The sequence below is a fragment of the Penicillium solitum genome (assembly GCF_028829755.1).
Source record: "Penicillium solitum strain IBT 25940 chromosome Unknown utg000001l_segment0_segment0, whole genome shotgun sequence".
Lineage (NCBI taxonomy): Eukaryota > Fungi > Ascomycota > Eurotiomycetes > Eurotiales > Aspergillaceae > Penicillium > Penicillium solitum.
Window position 1 is genome coordinate 4279222 of NW_027072121.1, and position 21200 is coordinate 4300421.

At 47.9% G+C, this 21200-nt stretch overlaps 9 protein-coding genes across 9 annotated transcripts; 4 read left to right on the forward strand and 5 right to left on the reverse strand.

Moving 5' to 3' along the window:
- Positions 1–303: 303 nt before the first annotated feature.
- On the reverse strand, positions 304–2408 carry N7455_001636 (uncharacterized protein; the record flags this gene model as incomplete). Its single annotated transcript, XM_065604041.1, has 5 exons — positions 304–1093; positions 1151–1378; positions 1428–1909; positions 1962–2171; positions 2220–2408. 5 exons carry the CDS (start codon positions 2406–2408, stop codon positions 304–306), a joined length of 1899 nt encoding a protein of 632 aa, XP_065462532.1.
- Positions 2409–3389: 981 nt separating this feature from the next.
- Positions 3390–3830, forward strand: N7455_001637 (uncharacterized protein; the record flags this gene model as incomplete). Its single annotated transcript, XM_040951419.2, has 1 exon — positions 3390–3830. One exon carries the CDS (start codon positions 3390–3392, stop codon positions 3828–3830), a length of 441 nt encoding a protein of 146 aa, XP_040817932.2.
- Positions 3831–4562: 732 nt separating this feature from the next.
- Positions 4563–5942, forward strand: N7455_001638 (uncharacterized protein; the record flags this gene model as incomplete). The annotated part of the gene is made up of 2 exons (XM_065604042.1): positions 4563–5156; positions 5220–5942. 2 exons carry the CDS (start codon positions 4563–4565, stop codon positions 5940–5942), a joined length of 1317 nt encoding a protein of 438 aa, XP_065462533.1.
- A 263-nt stretch (positions 5943–6205) lies between these two features.
- Positions 6206–6469, reverse strand: N7455_001639 (uncharacterized protein; the record flags this gene model as incomplete). Its single annotated transcript, XM_065604043.1, has 1 exon — positions 6206–6469. The coding sequence occupies one exon, from the start codon at positions 6467–6469 to the stop codon at positions 6206–6208; it is 264 nt and encodes an 87-aa protein (XP_065462534.1).
- Positions 6470–6557: 88 nt separating this feature from the next.
- N7455_001640 (uncharacterized protein) lies at positions 6558–9932 on the reverse strand (the record flags this gene model as incomplete). The annotated part of the gene is made up of 1 exon (XM_040951429.2): positions 6558–9932. The coding sequence occupies one exon, from the start codon at positions 9930–9932 to the stop codon at positions 6558–6560; it is 3375 nt and encodes a 1124-aa protein (XP_040818605.2).
- A 1343-nt stretch (positions 9933–11275) lies between these two features.
- Positions 11276–14431, reverse strand: N7455_001641 (uncharacterized protein; the record flags this gene model as incomplete). Its single annotated transcript, XM_040950900.2, has 2 exons — positions 11276–13981; positions 14093–14431. The coding sequence occupies 2 exons, from the start codon at positions 14429–14431 to the stop codon at positions 11276–11278; spliced, it is 3045 nt and encodes a 1014-aa protein (XP_040818574.2).
- A 1087-nt stretch (positions 14432–15518) lies between these two features.
- On the reverse strand, positions 15519–16004 carry N7455_001642 (uncharacterized protein; the record flags this gene model as incomplete). The annotated part of the gene is made up of 1 exon (XM_040951535.2): positions 15519–16004. The coding sequence occupies one exon, from the start codon at positions 16002–16004 to the stop codon at positions 15519–15521; it is 486 nt and encodes a 161-aa protein (XP_040818029.2).
- Positions 16005–18364: 2360 nt separating this feature from the next.
- On the forward strand, positions 18365–19342 carry N7455_001643 (Short-chain dehydrogenase/reductase SDR; the record flags this gene model as incomplete). Its single annotated transcript, XM_065604044.1, has 1 exon — positions 18365–19342. One exon carries the CDS (start codon positions 18365–18367, stop codon positions 19340–19342), a length of 978 nt encoding a protein of 325 aa, XP_065462535.1.
- Positions 19343–19776: 434 nt separating this feature from the next.
- N7455_001644 (uncharacterized protein) lies at positions 19777–19983 on the forward strand (the record flags this gene model as incomplete). The annotated part of the gene is made up of 1 exon (XM_040951246.2): positions 19777–19983. The coding sequence occupies one exon, from the start codon at positions 19777–19779 to the stop codon at positions 19981–19983; it is 207 nt and encodes a 68-aa protein (XP_040817630.2).
- Positions 19984–21200: the final 1217 nt, after the last annotated feature.

The following is a 21200-nucleotide window of genomic DNA, read 5'->3' on the forward strand; positions in this document are numbered from 1 at the left end:
CATCATCAATAATATTCCTCTTGCAGAGAGTCATAGAATATGCTGATCAAACCACCGCAAGCGCAAATAATGCCCAAGACACTATTTTACCACACTGACTAGCTTCGTGTTCACCACCGAGCCCGCAGTAGAGTAAATTTGATAGGTTGAATTGGGCATCCAAGTCGCTTGTGAAAAGTTATATAATGTTCGCCATCCAACGTACATGCCCAGGTGTGTGTAAACTCCAGGGCTGATAGTAGACTCTAAATAGACTAGATGCAATATGTACCAGGGGTCTAAACACGTACATGTATGTAGGTATCAACGACTTTCCCAAAACTGCGCATCAATAGCAACCAGCCGATTGAACAATTGATTCCGTGACCTCATACCAGTAAGATGGTAAGACTGGCCCACCTCGTCACCGCTAACAACCAGTCCGTCTGCAGCCTCCTTGCTCCCAGCTGTTAGTTCAACGATCAATTTCCCCTTCCAGCCAAGTCCCTCCGTCTTCTTCAGCTCTTTGATTTCGGTGACAGGAATCTGGAACAGAACAGTTCCCTTCTTCCTACTTTCGATACGTAGATCATCCAGTCCAGCGGATTGATATGTGGTGAAATACAAGATAGGAGGCTCCTTCGACGAGTCAATGACCGCCGCGCCTCTCTTGCGTTCGAACTTCGCATCGAACTTCAAGGGCCCGAAAGGTGTTGCGGCAAAGTGTCCATTTTGCAGCATACTAATCAGATTCTTGGTATGTGCTGACCCTGCAATGGCCATGGCTCGGTCAAAGGCAATATGGCCCTTGATGGCCGTAGCAATTGTGCGGCGAAAGAATTTGAAGAGCTTGAATACAAATCTCTTCTTCGGCACCTTTGTTTCCGGGAGCGATGTGGTGGAGTTCGTCGACTGGAGGTCCAGGACCACAGATGATCCCTGCCTGCTGACGTCTGTAGAGCTAGCTGCCTGTGACTTCTTGCGACGAATGGGCCATACCGGCTCGTCGTCATCGGATGATGGGACGGGTGGTAGTGGCGAAGAATTAATCTCGCCGATTCGAAGCAGGGTCAAAGTGAGCTGCGCGTTTGTGGGAACACCAGCCAAAAGTGTCCTATGTCTCGAGTCAGCAGCGCAATAAAAGACTAGAAAGAAAGGAGTGATATCATACTTCTGCAAATCGAGATGATCTTTCCAGTTCGGTACTTTATCGTTCAGCATATCAAGAGTGTAAGTAAATATGGGATCCCCGAAGAAGCCCAGTCCAAGTGCGAATCCAACGAGCTTGATGATCCAATAACTAGATGTGAAAGGTACAATAACAGACACCAAGGTAAAGATACTTGCAAGACGGAGTCTAGATGTAACCAAAAAGAAAGGTGGTGTTGGAGAAAGGATGCTGTCATATCGTCAATATGTGCTCACATATCCTTCCAAAGTGGACTCACTTGGCAAACTTCTCATATATATCAGTAATATCGCTCAGAATACGCATGACATTATCAGTAGCGTGTGCTACTTTCTTCTTCATGGGCTTTTTGGTTTTGTCTTCAGGAGAATCACCGGTCGGGGTTCCGGCTGCAGCCTCGGCAGCTTCTAAGCTTTCAATGAGCGCAGGTCTGTCGGGGGCATCTTCTGTGACCGTTTGACCATATTTGGCCGCTGCACTCTCCATGGCAACAGTAGCAAAACTGTCAACCATATTCTTGGCTTCTTGTTCAGCGGCTTCACCCTTGTGGTGTTCTGGTGCGCCCGTGAGACTATCCTCGGATTGAACTTGTCCTTCCGGAGGACTACTTCCATTTGAACCGTCTGTCTTTGCCAAACCGGGGAATAGTAATATCCGAACAGGCGGGACCATTATCAGAGCTACGACAATGCCCAAAATGGTTGGAACCAAGAGATCCACGGCCCAAGCAACGAAATAGCCCTGTGAATAATTAATATATTATACAGAACCCGGATGTTCGTGATCCACATACCGCGCAGAATATTGTCGTTCTCGCCGGTTCCTTCCACGAGCGCAGGCGAGTGATATGGCGGAAAAACTCGGTCACTCCGACAACCACAGAGATATAAAACCTCTCTAGTGTCATACGCAGCTTTTCGGGTGGAAACTGCTCGTTTTCGGTACGATTGAGATCCAAGTTCAGAGCAGCGGTATCATGAACCGCTTTCACATGGTAGATTTGCTGTTCACATGTCAGCGCATTATTCTCAACAGCAAAGACCACACTAACCTTGTTAAATCGTCGGATCAACATCCATAAATCTTCATTGGACAGACCCTTAGCTAGAGTCTCCTCTACTGCCTGCGACGATGCCTTCCATTGAGTGTTGGCCGGTCTCGGGCTCAGTGCATGGAGGGGACCAAGCTCCTCTGGAGTCTGGATGAGATCATGGCTCTCGTCGTCCAATTGTCCCGGCATTTGTGATCCATGGCTCATCTTCAACAGTTATCAGCGAAAATTCACTGATGAGGGAGAAGCTTGGTATTGCTTACCATCTGGGCAGCAGACGTTGGCCTAGCGCGTACCCCATGTTGACAAAATGTGGGGTTGACGTCATGGCTTGGCGGTTTTTGGATTTGACCCCTGGTTCCGGATATGGAAGGCGGTATCTCAGTACATTAATGATATTGACCCAAGGGTAATAATCCTCCTTATCCTTCTATAATACCAGTTAGGCAACAAAAAGAAATTCATCTACAAAAAACTGACAAAAGGAGCATCGCAAAGCTTATCAAAAGAGTACCAAAAGAGACTACCTAGAAGACTACCGAGAAGACTACCAAAAGACTACCAACAAAACTATCGAAAGAGACTACCAAAAGACCCCAGAGAGACTATCAAAAGAACATCAAAGGATTATCAAAAGACTAACAAAAGTCGATGAAAAGCCTACCAAAAGAAGACATGTCTCGTCATACTTACATATTTAGCTAGTCACCCGCCATCTGGCAGCCCTTCTCACTTTGTGTTCTTCATCTCCAGCTATATGGCTCTACCAAAATGATGTCCTTTGAAGATGTTCTTCCTTCTACGACACCAAGATACAAGTACAACCATGGAGGAATCGACGAATGTATCAGAGTTGTGGGACAAGAGTTCGATCGTTATGAGCGTGAATCATCTGGAGGCACATCCAATCCTTACTTCATCATGGATATTGATGAACGTTCCTACATTGAATGCTTCATCAATCCCGGAGAGTGACTCCTTCTTCTATCATCGGAGGTTTACAACCATGCCTCACAGTCCACTATTGTAGAAGTGGGATCGCCTACCCACCCAACGGCTGTCAGCGCGCTGAATGAGATTTTCCAGGCCTGGCACAGTCTCCACGATACCTCCATAGTGAATACAGGCACAGCCGGTTTCCGCGGAGAGACAATAAGCAAGAGAGGAGCCATGTCCTGGGTACCGATGGATCCGTCAAGCAGAAAACGTCAAGACTGGCCAAGTTTGGTTGGCGAAGTAGCGTGGTGTGAACCACGACGAAAACTCCTGCAAGATATCGAATTTTGGTTCAAAGAGTCCAACGGCCAAGTCAAGGTCGTGATCGCAATGACTGTCCACCCTCGTGGCCGATTTACCATCGAACAGTGGAGAAGGAATCAACGGCCTGACGGGAGCATGGACCTTCGGATTCCTGCTCAAAGGATCGAGATCGTTCGCAAATCAGCGCCAGACTGTCCCAGGGTCAGTAGGGAGCTCAAGCTGAAATTCCGTGACGTCTATCTTCGTGAGAAAAAGGAGACGGATAAGGACTTTGTTGTTACCGAGAAGTCCATGGAACTTCTTGCGCTCCAGGTATGGGATGTCCAATTCCCGAAAGATGTGAATACATAGGCAGCAGCACACTTATCCACGGAATGGAGTAAGAGAAGGATGGTCTTGAATGGGTGGGCCAACCGAATCGTTAGGGTGATGAATTGGGTTACTTAGGGGGTAGCTCTCAAGTTTATTGCGATATATAGTACAAGAATAGTCAGCCCGCGATGCGGCCTCCTCGGTTCTTTTTCTTTGGTAATATAGCCTGTAGATGATGGTAAGGTAAGACTGCCTCGAAATTAATCGGCCCCTATGCGATCCCATCTTCCCTCTTCATGCTTTCACATACTCCGACAATGACCTTTACCGAAGCGGGAGAGAGAAGTACTGAGTGGTGGCTTAGTATTAAGTTGGGAAAATAGAAGATGACGTAAAAGCAAGAATAAGTAACTTTCCAGGAATCTATGATGACTTCATTCGTGTTTATCTTGAAGCTAATACCCACCGCCCTTGAGTATGTACATTCAATTGGCCCATTCCCCGTATGCCCCACCCACACCATGCCTAAATAGGCTTAATACCAAACTTATACCCCAGATGTCGCCTTAGACTAAGCTCACGTTCCTATACGGTGGATCATATGAGCTATGACCTACTTAAGGTAGCATTCGATGCATTCACGGGCTAGAGGATCCAGCTATAACTACCGACATGTCTCAAGTGGGGTATGTGTATTTATATCGTGCTGGATCCATTCGTTGGGTCAAAAGCTCTTTGGTTCCCAGTCTCAACAACGATTGCCATGTCACCATGTCAGATTATGTGAAGTGGCTGCTCTCAAACGGCCAGAACCTCCAGTCTCGCGATGAACCATCACAATTTAATCCGGCAACCTCACCTCTTGGGGCGAGTGCGATCGACCCATTACCTCCAACGCAGCGAAAGGGGCTGATTGCAGTTTCAGCCGTCGCCTCCGTCTCGCTAGTGTCGATCTGTTCGGTGCTATTTTTCCTTACTTATCGGTTCATTTTCTGGCGCAGATATTATCGAAGATACATCGGACACAACCAATATATCGTCCTTGTATATAACCTGGCAATTGCAGATTTAATACAGGGCTTGGGGTTCATTGTCAGTTTACGGTGGATCGCCACCAACTCCATCCATGCATCCGACGCCTCGTGTTTTATGCAAGGCATTTGGCTACAGGCAGGAAATCCGATGAGTGGGGTGTTTGTGTTTGCCATTTCTGTGTTCACCTTTTTACATATCGTGCTGGACTTCCAGTTGGGCCATCGGAAATTCGTGGGTGTGATTGTCGGTTTATGGATTTTCGGCGTGTTGATGGTCGTCATTCCAATCGCGGCCTTCGGTCGGTACGTCTGGTTCCCTTCAGTCGCATGGGTAAGTTCCCCATTCATTGGCATGCTTTTTTTTGTATTACATGGCTGATCTCTTTTCTCCTAGTGTTGGATAACAACTCAACACCCGGCATTGCGACTGTGGACACACTACTTCTGGATCTTCGCCGCACAATTTCTTACACTGCTGCTCCATGCTATTATGTTCATTTACCTCAAGCGCAGAATTGCCGATTGCGTTACGCTAGGAGGCAGCAACACTGATAGTCTTTGTCGCTTAAAACGGGTCAACAGCTACATGGTGCTATACCCGGTCGTGTATATCACGCTGACGTTGCCTCTCGCTGTCGGACGGATGGCGTCTACGGCCGGCCATACCCCTAGTGCCACATACTTCTGCGTCGCGGGGTCGATGATGGCCTTGTCTGGTCTGTGCGATACGATATTGTATACTTTGACCCGGAAAAATTCGATCCTGTGTCCAGAGAAGAGGCCAGAAGCCAATAGATCCACCCAACTACCCTGGGCGGAAGGGAGAAGGTGTAGGATAATAAAAAGTTGGTGTCCAGCTTTGAGCAACTGGGGCCCCCTTTCTAGTGTCAGTACGACTACCCATCGCAGCGACCTCACCAACGGGAGCATGCCAAATGGGGAGGTGGAACGTGTGGCAGTGGACCAAACACATGAAGAGATGGTGCCTGGTATAACATACGAACCGACACATTCAACGGGTCTGGAAAGTTCATCTAATTATGAATGGAAGACCAGTTGCGAAGGCGATGATATATCAACTTTGGAAAGAGGACTCCCGCGAAACGGAGACGCATAGGTTTTGCGGGATGCAGAAGCTCCTGTGGTCTCTGCTATCCTCGTTACATGATGACTCGCGAATGCACTCTAAGGGTGTCTTGAAAAATCACAAAAAAAAACAATATTGAAATCATATGTGTGATGATCATCTGCCACATGCTGTGGAAGCCGAGCATAGCAATACATGCAAACCATCTTATATAGCTAGTTTGAGGTCAATGATGGCTCATACCTTTCCTCGATACCCACATATGTCGAATAAATGACACGCGCGGACTATCATCATGCGAGCACATTATCTGTCCGTAAAATCTCCATGAACTCCTCGAAATTCTTCTCCGCGGCAATCGACCAGGCTGTTTGTCCATGCACATTGGTCTGGTGTACCAATTCCGGGGCTTTATCCACAAACAACGTCAATGTCCGTCGAGCTTCAATCGACGCGAAGTGATCATTGGAACAGTCAACGTCGGCCAGATAATGCAATACGTTGTTTCCCTCATGATCTATAGCACTCAAATCCGCTCCCCGTTCATACAGCGTCATTGCACGTGTCGGGTCGCCCTCCTTCCAGGGCGCCAGTCCAATTTGTCCACCTCGAAGTGGGTATGCCGGGACCGTGCAGGCATAGGAGTCAGTTCCAGTCGCACAGCTCGCCGCTGCCAGTAGCAAGCAGTGTTCTTCCTGTAGGGTCGCGTCGTTCGAGGTCAAGGTTGGTAATATCTAGCCATGGTTGGATGATTCCTCCGCTGGCGAAAATCTCGTGGAGGACCACCTGGTTCGCGTCACAAGGTAGGAAGGGATCTGCCCCGCGTTCTAGCAGGAATCGAATCATCCTACAGGCGTGGTCACGGCTGTTGGCTTCGTTAAATGGCAGCACTGAGATGTACAGAAGAGGGCTTAGGATGAGCCCTTGGTTCACTGGAACCTTTTTGAAACGGTGGGTGTGCCAATGGGGCTGCGCATCGGATAACAATGTCGTGTTGCAGTCCAGATCCATTTCCAAGAGGGCGGAGACCACGTCTTTGTTGAAACTATACAATGCAGTGAAGAGTTCCATGGGGTGGTCTTGGGAGGGATATGCTCCATGTTCGATCAGTAATTCAAACAACTGGGTGTCATGCGCTGACATGGCCAGCGGGGTATAGCCACACGTCGCAGGGATGTTAGGATCAGCGCCGCCCTCCAGCAATATTCTGGTAATCTCAAGCTGGCAGTGGCCACCCAACTCTCCCCGTGAAACTGCATTGCATAACGGCGTCTTGCCCTGGTAATTCCGGGCGTTGGGGTCGGCTCCATGTTCCAGGAGGTACTGGATGGCTCCTTCATACCACCAGTGCGTACCTTGGGCCAGCTGATGAAGGATCGTGTCACCCGGCTTGTAATGCCGGTCCAGTGCCATAGTTGATTGGTAGTATACCTTGGGCTTATCGACCATGTCCGCCTCAAATCTGATGTTAACATCCGCGTTGAACTTCTCGACCATGACCTGAATAACATCCAAATTAGGAAGGTTTCGCTGACCAGCCGTCAGAAGATACGGAGTCGGCTTTTTGCCCCGAAGATTGGGGTCGCCGTTGATCCAGTTGCCGGTCATGGTACTGCCAATCCGGCCAAAGAGCTCCGAAAATCCCCATCTCGCGAGCGAGGTCATGATCGCTGGCATGGAGGATTTGTCCTCGATCATGGAAGCGTTCTTCTCCAGCGCCTGTGCAACCTCCTCGTGGTGGCCGAGCAAGATCATTGGGAGCACATTATGTTCAGAAACATACTCCTTGAATTGTTCCTTGAGGAGGTCCGGGAGGTGCTGAGACCGCAGCAGATAGAATTCAGTATTGGAAGGGCGGTAATCTTCCATCCCAAGGCTCATTTCTCGTGATAACCGGTCCAATTCAACGGCCATTTCCTCATTTCCCTCGGCAACTGCATTATACATGGGACCACCGCGGACTTCCTTTGTATATGCGAAGGAACCATGAGACGCCAATGCTCGCACGATTCGTCCAATTCCGAGTGTCGAACTCTCAGATGTGATTTCTCCTTTCCACCCCAGACTTTTGGTATTGTTACGAGTCTGTTTCATATTTGATGCGGGCTGTGTCGGCCGATTGTTGTCATCTGCCAAAATACCTGCCGCGGAGCGCGTGTTCATCATGTTTCCTTGATCGTCGGCCACCTGCCAGAGCTGGTCTTCAGCAATGGACTCGGCACATGCATCTAGAGCGGTACGATTGTGCTTGTCTTCGATGTTGACATCTGCTCCGTATGCGAGGAGGAGATTCACAGTCTCCAGTCTTCCAGAACGGCAGGCCACATGCAACGGCGTTCTCCCATCTTCCGACTGCGCATTTAGCATTGAAGCCAGCTCCTTGGGGTCGTAGTGGGCCAAGATCAGCCCAACACAGTTACTTTGACGCGCGGTTGACGCAATATGCAACAGATTGCGGCCATCCTTTGTTGAAACTGTGGGATCAGCCCCGCGAGCGAGTAATTTACCGACCAGGTGCTCCGAAACTGTGGCGGCAAGGTGGATAGGTCGAATTCCCTGGTGATCACTCATGTTTAGAGCGACACCAAGACCCGCATCCAGGAGTAAATCGATAGCACACCTGCCTCCCTCTGCGGTCGCCGCGAACAAATTGTCTGAGGACTGACTGCATAGCATATGCAGAGGCGTCCGACCTCGGAAATTGGGAATTGTTGGGGAGACGCCCATTTTGATAAATTGAATCATGACTAGAAGAGCCTGATCTTGGCTGATAGTAGCAAAATTGGCTGCCAGCTGGTGCAGGAACGTGTCTCCTTCGTAATTTACCATTTTTGGATCTGCTCCAAGGGACAGTAAAAAGTCCAAATACTCGGGTTGGAAATGGTATGGTCTGATCAAATACGATAGTATCCCGTTGCCTTTATAATCCTGCGCGTTAATATTGGCACCGCGACTGATGAGGTAGGGAAGGAGCTCGCGACAATTCCACTGCGGGCCGCGCATGGCCTTGGTGAGAAGCGTGCATCCACGATAATCTTTAGCCTCGAGATCTGCACCGGCTGCGCAGAGAATATCCAATACTTCCTGGATACTTTGTTCGGAGCCCTCCACCATGTGAATTGGCTGTTGCCCTTCGTGGTTCCTCTGGTTCGGGTCAATTCCGAGCTTCAGCAGTTCCACTATGGTTTTGCTCCCAGGAAGATGTTTCGCGGCGGCGGTATGAAGAAGTGTATTGCCATTGCCGTCAGTGATCGTCCAATCCGACACAAAGGGCTTGAACAGCGACAGATCGCCTAGCTGCCATTTAGACGCATAGGCATGCATCGGGGTGTCGCCGGCTTCTCGAACAATGTCTAGGCGGGCTCCATTCGCCATAAGGCCTTTGAACCACTCTGGGTGGTCTATGGGGTGGTGGAGGAAATGCGCAGAGGTGCCTCCCCGGTCCTCTGCGATATTCGGGTCCGCGCCATGTTGCAAGAGAAATGGAACCAGGGCGATCTCATTGTGTACGGAGAGCAGCAGCGCGGTATTTCCATTGGCATCCTGTGCATTGACGTCGCACCCTGCATCCAGCAGTAACTGCATCAGCGCTTCGTAGCGGGGCAGGTCTTCCAACTTTTCGTAGGCACGCAGGCTGTCCGCCACTCCGTGGAGGGGTGTAAATGCTGGGGGCTTGTCTCCGGACCGCTTGTTCTTGGACCTGATTGTGGCATCGGCCCCATGCTGAAGCAGGAGTCTGACTATGGCCAAGTCGACTTTTTTCGCGGCCAAGAATAAAACCGTGTCTCCCTCCACCGCCGCGTTGGCATCACATCGCCCGGTCTCAAGCAGAGCCTGCGCGCTGTTTATCTTACCCCATTGGCAAGATCGACATAAAGCGGCAGTCAAATCGACAGGGTCCGCGGTGGCGGCCAATTGGCGCACCTGATCCACATCTTCCCCATCAACTGCCGCATGGAGGGGAGAAAGGGGCTCTTCCGACTTGGAGGATCCATCGCTGTCCTCGAACAACTCAGGCATTGTCGAACGGAGAGAAGACAGAAAGCCCATGTTTTTTTTTAGCGGCGAGATGTTGGACTAGAGACCCAAAGTGGCAGGCATTATGTTTTAAATAAAATCGTAGACTTAGTCCCTTAGTCCCTTAGTCCCTTAGTCCCTTAGTTTCCTAGGCTCTAGGCTCCTATAGGCTCCCGTGGCAGAAGCCGAACCAAATTATCGAGCCTCACCATTAGTCTCTCACACTATTTCACATGGCGCACGTCTGCCTGAATAAATGTAAATCGGGAGTGCCCTTCTTAATGTTGGGAACATTGTTATTCCTTCCCGACCAGGGCACAAGATGTCCACCTAGTCAGAGCCTCAATCATAGGCCCGCAATATGGTCACCCCTAATACTAAGAAGCTGCGTCAGAGACTTCCCACATTTCATACTATGTTGCTGTTTAATACAATCAAAAACAAATAATACAGGTCTAGACCAAAAAGAAAATCAAGAGCAAAAAAAGAAATCTCTCCCTCGGGGAATCGAACCCCGGTCTCCCGCGCTTATCGGTATTAATGACAAGCGGAAATCATCACCACTAGACCAAGGAAGATGCGATGGTCGAGTTACTGCTCGACCACTTGGCTGGTTGATGGAAATACTTGGCCATCTGGACTATATAAGCCAACTCTAATTACTCTAATTAGTATCAATTATTTCTGGCGTCGCCTCTTGAAGTAATATGTGCTGCATCATTTACGACCTTTTGACTGTATTTCAGTATATTGAATCTGTAACCACGTTGATAGGTTCCTATATTTCTTATAGGTCCATAGGTCTACGTTTTCTTCCACCCCCATTTTTTTCCTTGATATATATCCTGCTGGTTTCAGGCTGGTGGGTTGATTCCTCAGTATGGAACGGTCAAGATAGTAATCTCGCTATAGCATAATGGCCAAATTCCCTGGCATAGTCCCCGGGTAAATAGTCCCGACTATCAGCAGGAAAGATATTCACATTATCAATGACAAGTATTAGGTGAACAAGATCCAAATAGCCTTTCATGGCAGCCAAGTGTAGTGGGGTTCGTCCGAAGTGATCCAGTTTGTGGACCAAGCTAAGATCAAATTCGAGAAGAGCACTGGCCATGGAAGTATCACCATCCTCAGCGACCGAATGAAATGGTATGTGATCACGCCTGGCTTCTCTTTGTGACCTAGACAAACCCTAATCTCGATATTCGAGTTGGTGTTTGTGTCACTGAGCACATGTTGGGCCATCAACTCTCCTGCTTCCTCATGCCTAGAAAAAAGAGCTATCTATAATGGAGTTCAGTTTTGAATGCCCGTCGCGTGGACAACAGGCACACCGGAATGAGAATTCAGTGGCTGCACCATTTCCAGGTATTCAGTAGCTGTACCATTTCCAGGTCACCAAGCTCAATTGCAATATCGAGCGCCGTCTTGTCATCTTGGTTGATCGAATCGACATCCAACTGCATAGACTCAATCAAAGCCTTCACAATTATCCTATTCCCCGCCTTAACAGCTTGCTGTAGTGGGTCACAGCCTAATCGTACCTTGTGATCCGAAAGTGGCGGTATTTTTGAGTCTCCGAGCAACAATTCAACAGTATACCAATCCCCCCGGCTCACTGCCTCATAGATGGCGCTCCATTCCCAATGCCTCAGAACATGATGCACCCGGCTGTCGTCGAGAAACATCCTCATCAATTCGTCCTTTCCATTACGTGCTCCCACTAGTAGCACTTCGCTCATCAAATCAAAGTTGAAGTTACAACCTGTGATATCAAGATGGCGGCGCAAGGATTTAATAACAAGTGGGTCTTGCTGGGATCCGAACCACAGGTTGACGAAAACCTCGACAAGAGATAAATGGCCCCTTGGAATTGCTAGATAAAGAGGCGTATTCTTATCAAGTTCTGTGGCGGCTAGACCGATACGCTCCCGAAGAAAGAAGAACCGTGTTGTAGTTTCAGCGTGCAATGCTGTTTGTATGTGCTGATTCATCACCCTTTCCAGATCTAAACCTGGGTTTGAGCTAATAACATGTTCAACGAGAGCCAAATTGCCCGTTTCTGCGGCTCGGAAGAACAGGAGCGATGCTTCATGATCTGTCATTGTGACGGGCTCTAAGGCTTTCCGATCGAATAGCCTCCCAAGAAGGCCACTGCTCGTGGGATCTAGTGGTAAAGACCGTGAGACATGAGACTGCCAGTATAGCATCGCATAATTACGAAAGAGAAATTGATCTCTTGAACGAAAGCGCGCGGCTCTCGCTTCCGCGAGTGCCTTCGCCATGTTGAAGCCGGAGTCATTCTGAGACCGAAGAAGCTTCAATGCAAGACTGCTAATAGAGTCCAAGGAATACCGAGTAGACCGAATGATGCCATTCATCGTTTCATCCGTTTTGATCTTAGGGATGACAACCTTTGAAAGCTGACGATCAAACTCGGGATAGTTCAGATACGTCACGATGATATCCGACATCCTTGTATGGGCCTCAGCACTCTTGATTGGCCCACCAGTTGAATCTTTGAACTCTGCAAGAAGGTATTGCTTGGCGCTGTGGTGGACGAGACGCAGGGTCAACTCCTCTTCATCGATAATAACAAGGCTTCCACAGCATGCTAGGGCGCTATGGATGTTATTGAGAAGCCGCGCTGGATTCCACTTTGTGTCACCTGGAGCTACACTCAATGCCTCGCGCAGTTCTTCTAATGTAAGTGGACGCTGAGCCACAGTCACTAGCTCTAGTATCGACTTCTGATATGAATGGCCAAGTCTCTGCGATCTCTGTAAGATGCGCCCGAATGTTTCAGAAAGGCCTTTCGGGAGGTCCTTGAGAGCTTGAGAGATTGCCTCATCGGTTTCCATGGCACACAGGGACTCAATTTGAAGAGCTACCCAGAGAAACATGCCTTTTGAGGATTTGGCAAGGGTCTCCTGTATTTCAAGCAGTAGGGATATATCTCCAACAACGAGCCTCTTGGATTCGATGCATCTCTGTAATTCCTGTGAAATGAAGAGTTCTATCTCGGATGTGTTTTCGGGTATCGAAGTTGTCGTAACAGTAGAAAGCTGTTCCGAGCCGATCTTTAGCGGGTCGTTTGCGTCTTGCCGAAGCGAAACGCAAAGTGAAACTGCAAACATTCTTTGAAGTGTGTGAAGGTGTCGAATCAACAATTCTCGTTCTTCCTGGCCTAGTTCATCAATTCCATCGATTACGATAAACAACCTATATCCTTGCGAGAAAGCGGGTTGGAGGAGGGCAAAGACTTTCTCGGGGGGATCCATGTTGTTTATGTGCTCGAGTAGCTCAGCCGGCTTTGTAAGATCTGAAACTCGTTCAAGGAGTTGTCGCGCAATCGAACCGAGCACAGTTTGTGCTTTTAAACTCTCCGAAACATCATGTCGGACAAAGAAGAAGGCCACCGGTATAACCTCATCTTGCACCTGCAGATGCAAGGTTTCGACTATATTGGCAAGCAATACAGACTTGCCAGCTCCAAGCTTGCCCGTATAAATGAGTGAGTTCGACGTTGTCGTACTTGTCCACCTTTGATAGTGTGGGCACTGGCGAAAGATATTTGTGTTTCCAGCTTTTCGAATCTGTTTCCACACCACCATGTGGTCAAATTGAGTGCAGACATCGAGAACTCGCTGTCTAGCCTGGACCTTTTGCTGGGTTGAGGCTGTCCGAAAGAATTTAGACGAAACATCTCGTAACTTCGAGTTCCTATTAGATTCCTCCTCGATCCTAGCTGCCATAAGAAGGTCAACTTCCTCCTTGATCGTACTCCCCCAGGACTCAAGATCGGACTGATATTTAGTCAAGTTCGAATCGGATAACGATGAACCAAACTTCTTCAGATTTGACTTGCGGGTGAACTGCAGTATTTCGTGACAGAGATGAACGACCACAATAAAGTATTCACAAAGTGACGATTGCAAATCCCTGGAACGAGGATACAGCAGAGCCATGCTTTCGAAGCGAGGGGCTGAACGGCCAACCTTCATAAACAGCATGGACAGCTTCTCAAGATACGAGGAGAATGTTGTCAGAAGCTGGTGATCAAACAGTCAGCAAAATAATGGAGTGTATTTAGATTCCTATTCATCCTATGGTCCCCGCTAACAGATCCTGGCTTCATTCAATGAGAGCGATGAAACACCTACCTGCAACGATGTTCGAACTATCGTCCAAATTCCGCACGCGATCAGGTTTTGTGATCCTCCCACGATTACATCACCAAGGGCAGCGAATTTCTGAACTGCCTGCAGGAGATTCATAAGCCTGGGCCCAAGACAGCGGCCATTTTGTCCAGAGGCGCGATCGATATCCGCAGCAAGACGCATAACATCTTGAGTATTTGGCGACGATTGTATTGTCTTGGCTCTATTATTGCGAAATGCCGCTTTCTGTTCTCCGGACAGATCGGCTTCAAATTCCGAAACAGCCTGAGCTAGGCGGATCTCGGGCTTTAGGCGCGCGGCGGCCGTGAGCGCTTGGGACATGAGGACTATTAATTCACCAATATGTTAGCGAGCTTTGGAAAGACACGGGGGACTTGTGGAATTTGAATAACTGCGCGACAGAGGGGCGAGAGGTTTGAGGCTGGGTAGAGAGGCTTAGCCCATCCAGGCGGGGCTATCGAGGATCGACCATCCAATGGCAGGTGCAAAACGTCCCTATTAGTGCTGACTCCGGTGATTCAAATGGTGATTTTGGGCTCCGTGGTTACTATAAAATCAAGTCAAAGTATAAAGCATTCAGACCTCCATGGTAAATATAAAGAAACTCATCATTTACGTGGGTTAGGGCCAGGACCGCCCCCAGGACTTTGCGGTGTAAAAAACTGTTCCTGCAGGGGTAGGATAGGGCGGTGGGGTTTTACTTTATATTCTGTATTATAGTAAAACCCGGTTATAACAAATTCTATGTAGGGAGAATGTAGGAACAATAGTGAATTAAAGTTCGTAGTGAGGGAATTTCGTTATTACTATGGTAGATCAATTAGTGTACTACTAGTAGTTTCGGTTTGAACTTATGTTCTGCAAAATGCAACACTTCGTTATATATAAATTTCATTTGATAAAGATCAATAAAAAGATCGCGACTGAGTCTGTTCTATTCATAATTGAATCGACAGTATAACGCGAGAGAATGGAATCGTGTACACAATGAGATATCACATCTAACACAGTTCATGACACAACGGGAATAATGAAATATTCAAGACCCGGGAGAACACAAGCAGCAACCGGTACAATTCAAGTAACGGGCGGCCACACAGAATAAAGGCAGAGATCGAGCTGAAAACGAAGTAGAGTCACAGACGATTCACTAATGCGTACATGCGGACGCGGTGGTTGACACCCGAGTACAGTCACACCCCTACAGGGCGGACCATACTTGGTTCCAGGACCTTGAAGCAAACCAGCTTTCAAATCATGGCGGATCAGGTATTGATTTGTGCCGAACTGTCGGGGTGGGTGTCATCAGAAGATGGATGTAAACCAGGGGGGGTAAACAAGGCAGAGTAGATCCGACAGGGGTTCCACATGTTGGATGTATTTGAGATGGCAGAGCAGGAACATTCATTCAGCTCTCCTTGTCCTGGTTGCGGAGCTTATCGAGACTGTCACGAACAGTCTCGCGAACACTGAAGCCACCAAATAGCCAGTCGTTGGAGTGACGACCGTAGTGGTTGACAGTTCCACTGTAGCGTTTGTAGTCACCGCTGTTCTTGCGGGTGGGGGTAGATGCGCGCTTAGGGCTGTCCACCTTTGGTGAACCCATGCTGGCAGACATCTCGGTGGGGCTGGTTGAGGTGTAGTCTTGGTCTGGGAAGTATGAAGTTTTGTGATTGCTCTGTGGGATGTCTCGAGGCTGTGACATTTTGTCTTCGTGACTCTTGGGGATATCAATCGGTGCAGGAGACTTGGATCGGAAGAGATTGGAGATAGGCTTCGACAATCTGGAGCGCTTCTTCTCTTGAGAGAACTGGCTAGTGTGAGAGGAGGAGGCTGAGGTAGCTGATGTTTGGGAGAGCGATCTCTTGGGGTAGATATTGGATTGAGTGTGCATCACTTGGAATATGAAATGAAGGATGAGAAATAGAAATCCAACAGCCTGCGGGGAGGGTTTATTTATGTTCGAAACAATCAAGTAATTTCCCAGTTGGGATCTTCGGGGGGGGGGGGGGGCAGTCCCGTAGGGCAACCAACCAAAATGCAGCACAAAGTACAACATTGTCGCTATGATGTCGTCAAACACGGACAAAGGAACGCCCTCGGGAGAGACACAACCAATCAGCTTCATAACACATGACTTGGCAACGGATCCGTCCAAATCCCAACCAATGAAAGTGGAAAAGAGGAAGTTGGGGGATCCACTGGTAAGGTTTAGTGTGATTTTTTTGTTGTCGGTGAGATTGGGAGGCTCCGAGGGACAAAGTGCCCTATCGCCCGCCCACCAGCCAATTAGCAATTGTTTCTGCCTTGGAGCCTCCTCTTCCCGCTCCTCGGACCCCGCAGATTCACCGCATCTTGACCGTCTTCACACGTCTAGGCCTACTTTCTCACTTCCCGCATCCCGTATTTGAAATGACACGTCTACAATCTGCACTTTTCCGTCGGAATGTGCATAAACGTATACTATTCATATATGAAAGTCTTTCATTCTTGATTCCTCTCGGGTTCGTGACTTCATCGTTCCGCCCAAGTGGGTCACCGCGCGGGGTTGGGATTAATATAAACAAGAATGCCAAAACACGAAGCCTTTATGAGACAACCCGTGCTCCAATTTTCTTTCTCGTCGCCAATCAAACCCGCCTAACTCTCCTTCTAGCGTCCTTCTAGAATGCCGTTCTAACCGAGGGTGTGACTGAGTCACCTGGCCCCCACAAGTCCGTCAGCTAAGCTAGTACATAAAAGGATAGTTTAGCTGAGGGCAAGTTGGCTTCATGCCCACTTGACGTATTCAAGTGGGGTAGGTTATTATGATTTCGACTGGGTTGGAAAAAGTTACCCTTGGGAGATATTTGGTCGTTATACAGAGTCTCACACGACAGTCTGAATTAATATTGACCTTGTCGTCTTGTCTATGCGGGGCTTCGATCCCTCAGGAAAAGGCTTATCTAGAGGTCCAGAGGACGCTTTCTAAACTATATATGTACTGTCCCGGTTGAAAATAGGAGCAAAGTAATTTGTTATAAATATTAACACTAAGATACAATGACCAATCATCCAGTAGACAATTAGGGGCGATACAATGCGACAGTAGCCTGTTAAAACACAGCTCCGCCCCAAGTACGCAACCCTAAGAATGGACGTTTATCTTCCACTGTTTGTTAGGCCATTGACCATCTCCTAGGTTCCGCACGGTGAATATTTCTAAAAGAGTTGGCTCGTGTTCCTTGGGCACTTCCGGGCGGTTTGAAGATATCAGAAAATAACTATTCTTGTGCCAACCAGAAAAAGCAGAGCCAGCCTCAACAAAAGTCCTTCTGAGCCACTCCGCTATATCCTTGTGTCCAAGGGCCTTCGTATTCGCAAGAATTTGCGATAAAATATCTTGTGATCCACATATTGCATAACAAGTCATCACACGTAGAGACTGGGTGCGCTCATCGATCCAAAGTATCGTCATGATTTGAATATTGAGAAGAGGATGCTCTGTGAAGACACAATTATGGCTCATATAATTCCGGACGTTGCCCACTCTCAGCTTGTGAAACATATGATAATCGCGATATTTTGAGTGATCTGGTGGCCCGTCTTTCTTCTGTGATCTTACCATATCAATCAAGTCACGTAAATCGGGAAATTTAATGCTCAAGCAAGGGCAAATATCGACCTCGCCAGCATAAAAGCAGGGACCTCGAGAAAGTGGCAAGACAAGGCGATGGTGCCATTTTGGAGGTGGGTATAGCTTCTGGTAGCACTGGCAGTAGCAGTGGCAATACTTCCAGCGGTTATTCTTAAGTCGATTGAGTATATTTGTTTTTGAGCTTTCATTCGGAATAACCTCGGGACACAGTGTGGCGGGTGTTTCGTGTGGTACGAGATGAGGTCCAGAAAAGGAGGTAAGCCTGGTGAGTCGGCGCCTTATTTGTTGGATATCCATTCTGTACATTTATCTGTTTGTGTGTCTAGAAGTTGGTCAAAATGGCTGATGAGCTGGGCTGAGCGAGGACCTTTGGTGCCTTCCGAAATCCATCATTATGCGCGAGAATAGACGTACCCAGTAGTGACGGTGTTTGTACGTCGATGACACTGGAAGGATTTCCTAAGTTGGCTTAGTCCTAGATGTATCTCTTCGGTGAATATCGAGGGCAAAACGGAGCAAGAGGTTCGGTGGGAAATAGGAATTCCATCTTTATTTCCACTGAAACTTCCAAGACTGCTCTGGCTTTTATGCACAAAACAATTCAATATTTGAACAGCATGGGAGTTACCTGGTCGCAGATTTTCCCGCCCCCTCCTACTCTGACTGAAGTCAATCTCCCCAGTCAGAAAGGCAAAGTCTTTATCGTCACTGGAGGCTATTCAGGAGTTGGCTTCGAGCTATGCAGAACTCTTTATCGAGTAGGAGGAACAGTCTATCTTGCCGGTCGGTCTGAAGAAAAGGCATTGGATACCATTGCGAAGATCAAAAGCTTGTGTACCCCGACATCCCCAGATGGAAACATCATTTTTCTCCCTCTATCGCTAGACGACCTGAGAACCATCAAACCTGCAGTCAAGAGATTTACCACAGCCGAATCTCGTCTGGATGTTTTATTCAACAATGCGGGTGTCTCTAATCCTCCTCAAGGGACTTCGCTCCAGGGCCACGATATGGAATTGGCAACTAATTGTCTCGGGCCCCATCTTTTCACTCAACTCCTTCTGCCGATACTACGAAGAAGCACTGCTGAAACTACGCCTATCGCCAGTGTACGGGTTATCTGGACAGCATCGATTGTCGTTGATGCATTCGCGCTTGAGACCGGGATAGAGATTGCAGAACTATTTCAGAAAGATGCGGACAAATCACGCAACTACCTCAATACCAAAGTGGGAAACTTGTTTCTGGCAGATGCCCTCGCAAGCCAGATTGGTGGAAATGGGATATTAAGCTTGGTGCAGAACCCAGGAAATATCAAGACAAACATCATGCGTCATAGTCGGCCTGTTTTTCCTTTTGTTCTTGGGCCGTTCCTTTATCCCCCTAGGTTCGGAGCATATACTGGAATCTGGTCCGCTTTTTCCGGTGATCTCACAATTAATGATGGAGGGAAGTACATATTGCCCTGGGGGTGTCTACATCCGTGCCCAAGAGACGAGTTGTTGCGAGCTATGAAAGGGAAAGAAGAAGGGGGCACCGGAGTCGCAGCGGCGTTTGTACAATATTGCGACAATCAGATTGCAGCATTTCTATAGTTGCTCTATGCCATTTTGAACTTGGGCATCCTATCGGGAGATAGTAAAAGAAGAGCGTTCATTGATGAGCTGAAACTTCCAGGTTGAATATTTTATTGAATTCTACATGGTGTTATTCGGATCTTTACCAGTACTTGACTGGAGATTATTTTGGTCTTTGGATTATCAATGGATACTAACTATACAGACTTCCTTTCATGACGTCGAGCCTTTTGGAATTCGTTCAGATCTCCCTTTTCAGAACCCAACGGTATAAACGGAACAACATGCTCAAACAAAGATTACAATGCAAATCGAGCAAAAGCACAAACAGTCTAACAAATACTACCAAGGATGATTATTCTTCTTGTTCCTGAAGTGTCCACAATGTAGCGCTCGGTTTTCTCCATGCGCGTGGTTGCTCAGAATGACACCTCCGATTTCGTCTTTCGGCCATGAATTTTGCTGCATCAGCTCTAGCCACAAAGGACCTCCCTCTGTCCGAGTCCGAGAAACCTGTCTGCTCGGCCACATCGTGGGGTGTTATCAAATCAGACATTATAAATGAATCACTGGATCTCATATTTGAAGGCACGACAAGCGAAGAGCGAGTCTTGCTCAAGTACGGCCGACGTGTCAACCGACGCAGAACACTCCGATAGACCTGTTTCGTCTGCCCCGACGACCCAGGCAGCGAGCTCTGATCGCTTCGCCCCTTAATAGATGATCGGAACCAGAGCCGAGGCATTCGTTTTGGCTGACGGGAAAGTTCGGGCATTCCCATATCATCGCAAAGAAACTCTTCTGTGCTGAGCGGAACCGCCGTGGGTTCCTGGAAAAACAGTGGGATGTAGGTTGCGGGGCCATCGCCTAACTTGGACACATGCATTCCTAAGCCTGCGGGCTCACGCATACACAGTTCTGAGCCGCAGTGGGGCCATGTGTGGTGCCTTCTGTGGTGACGGATACGTGGCATATTGGAGAGAGGAGAGAGAGGGGGAGAAGAGTTAGGTTGGGTGGGGATGAGATTGTAGCGAAATTTATCCTGTATTCATGGTGTATTTGAAGTGCGAGAAAACAGCCTAGATCAAATAATCGGGGATATTAACAGCTTTATAAAGCCCGTGGGTATCATATTTAGGTAGCTTGCACGTGTAGAGCTATACATTACTCAGATGCATTCCCGGGTGACTACCCAGGTGAATACTCATCTGCGGGTGAAAATGACCCAGGCGCATATAAATTAAAAACCCAGACACTTGGGGTTCAGATTTGGGTGTTGCCAGCGGGTTCATGAGGAAAAACAGACGAGAAAGAAAGAAAAGAATAGCTTTTTTTTTGTGCAGTGCTAAGCACTCTTTCTCGCCAATATTGGTAATTTAAATGATTTCTCATTTTAAATAGAATCTCTTGCCATGTTGCCTCTTAAGGAAATGACCCCTAACCTAATCTAAGCTGATCTGGTCAAGAGGACGGCAGATTGTCCCATGACAGCAACGACCCGACAAGAGACAGGCGTTATACTTCACTATATGACTCCCAAAGTCTAAATATAATTGGATTTTGATGGCTACATTTTCGCTGATCTATAAGGTTGACTCAAATATATATGAACCTAAGTATGTATGTACTTGATTTCCTCTACCACTTCTTGGCTTGCCAATTCCGCTTTAGTGCTTAGGCCTTGCCGCCTTTTGTGACCCGACTGGGCACCATGTCAGCCTCATCCACTCAGATCACAGTCAAAGGTCCACGGGTAATACCAAAGTTAGATGTGAAAACATTAAATAATAGTGTAATAGTGCACTTCACTTCATTTGGTATTTTCGTAACAAACTCGTTTCACGGCATTCCGAGGGTCATTCATGTAAGTTATATT